This window comes from Trypanosoma grayi, assembly GCF_000691245.1.
Source record: "Trypanosoma grayi strain ANR4 Tgr_715_V1, whole genome shotgun sequence".
Lineage (NCBI taxonomy): Eukaryota > Euglenozoa > Kinetoplastea > Trypanosomatida > Trypanosomatidae > Trypanosoma > Trypanosoma grayi.
The window spans coordinates 1-1,796 of record NW_008826334.1 but is presented as its reverse complement, the minus strand read 5'-3'; the positions used below and the strand labels follow the sequence as shown (position 1 = coordinate 1,796).

The 1,796-nt window shown below is 49.6% G+C and overlaps 1 protein-coding gene across 1 annotated transcript; it reads left to right on the top strand.

Moving 5' to 3' along the window:
* Positions 1-706: 706 nt before the first annotated feature.
* DQ04_07151000 (MFS transporter, OPA family, solute carrier family 37 (glycerol-3-phosphate transporter), member 1/2) lies at positions 707-1,720 on the top strand (the record flags this gene model as incomplete). Its single annotated transcript, XM_009315038.1, has 1 exon — positions 707-1,720. The coding sequence occupies one exon, from the start codon at positions 707-709 to the stop codon at positions 1,718-1,720; it is 1,014 nt and encodes a 337-aa protein (XP_009313313.1).
* Between the last annotated feature and the right edge of the window lie 76 nt (positions 1,721-1,796).

Genomic DNA, 1,796 nt, shown 5'->3' with positions numbered 1-1,796 from the left:
AACAGGTCAATAGCATCGCGATTGCTCTCCTTTTTTCTACATTTTGTTTTTTGTTTGTTGTTGTTGTTGTTGTTTGCAATAGCAATCAAGACATCCGAGGGACAATTGCCTTAGGGGAAAAAAACGGAAGGTTTGTGTGTGTGTGTGTTTCGTCGTGGACAACAGTGTTGAGGCTTGGGAGGTATGTGTCACTCAACAGGCGCCATAAGTTCTAAAAAAATAAAGGGATATGATAGCATTCGCTTTACCCGCGTGCTCCTGGCGCTGTGGATAACCTACGCCTCCTATACAATGGCTCGTCGACCTTTTAGCGTCTCGCGAGCCGAGATTCAACGTGACACAGGGTTAACCCCAGCTCAAACCTCTCTCGTAGACAGTGTCTTTGTGTGCACCTACACCATTGGGCAGCTGGGCTACGGACGCATAAAGCGATACTTTGGAAACAAGGAGATTCTCGTGTACGGTGTTCTTTGCTCTGCGCTGGCTTCCGCAGTTCTCGCCCTGTCATCATCGCTGTGGATCTTCTGTGTTGCGTGGGCACTGAACGGCTTCGCCCAGGCGGCTGGATGGGCAACATGCCTCTCAATATTGAATGCGTGGATCTTTCCTTGGGAACGTGGAACGGTGATGGGGTGGTGGTCAACAAACATGGCGGCAGGTGGTGTCCTGGGGAATGTGTTTCCGGCGNTGGGAACGTGGAACGGTGATGGGGTGGTGGTCAACAAACATGGCGGCAGGTGGTGTCCTGGGGAATGTGTTTCCGGCGTTTCTTATTGGGTATGGAATGACGTGGCGCTGGGCTGTTGGTGTTGAAGTGTTTTTTTTAGTGGCGGTGGACGCTGTGGTTGCGGTGCTGCTCGTTCAGCACCCTAACGTGGTTGGTTTTCCTTCCGTTCAGCAGATTGAGGAGAGGGAAGTAGACGTCAGTTCTTTGCGGTGCACCGATTTGGTTCGCTTAGACAAGGATGGTAAGCTGGCGACATCTATGCCGATGCAGTCGTCCTTTTCTCCAGATTGCCGTGCTGATCGTCAATCCAGAAATGCCCATGACAAAGATGTTGATACGCTCCATCCAAACCTCACACTTTGGCAAATGGTTAGCCTCCCTGGTGTTGGCGGCATATGCATATCGTACTTCCTCCACAAGCTTGTGCGATATGGCTTTATGTTCTGGCTTCCGTACTTTGCGGTACAGGAGCTTAAGTATACCACGGAAATTGCTGGATATGTGTCTTCTTTTTTTGACATTGGCGGTGTTCTTGGCACTATTGTATCCGGTTACGTTTCTGATTGGATGTTTCATGGGCGAGGGCGTACACGTGTTATTTTGTTATTCACGGTTGGTATGATTATCAGCACCTTTTTTTTCGGTGCCCTCTCCCATCTCTTTGTGATGAATACAATGCTCTGCACGGTTGTTGTTGCTACTGTAGGTTTCTTTGCCTTCGCGATCGACGCTCTGATGTCGGGTTCCTTCCTATTGGACTATCTTGAGCATATCAAGCTGGCATCGCAGGCGGGTGCTATTAGTGGTGTTGTGGGCGGCGTGGGATCGGCCGGATCCATCTTTCAGGGTGTATTTACTGTTCTGTTGAGCTCTAGCTCCTGGTCAACTCTGTTTTACAGTTTTAGTGTAGCAACGGCTCTGGCAGGTTTATGCTTGGTTCGCCCTCTCCATAGAGAGCTGGAGAGACATCGTGGGTCATTTTCGCCGGTGTAACGTCTGCGTATAATGCTGATGGTTTAGTGGCACTTTGCCTTTTTGCACGGCATGGGGTGGTGTCTTTTTTTTTTTT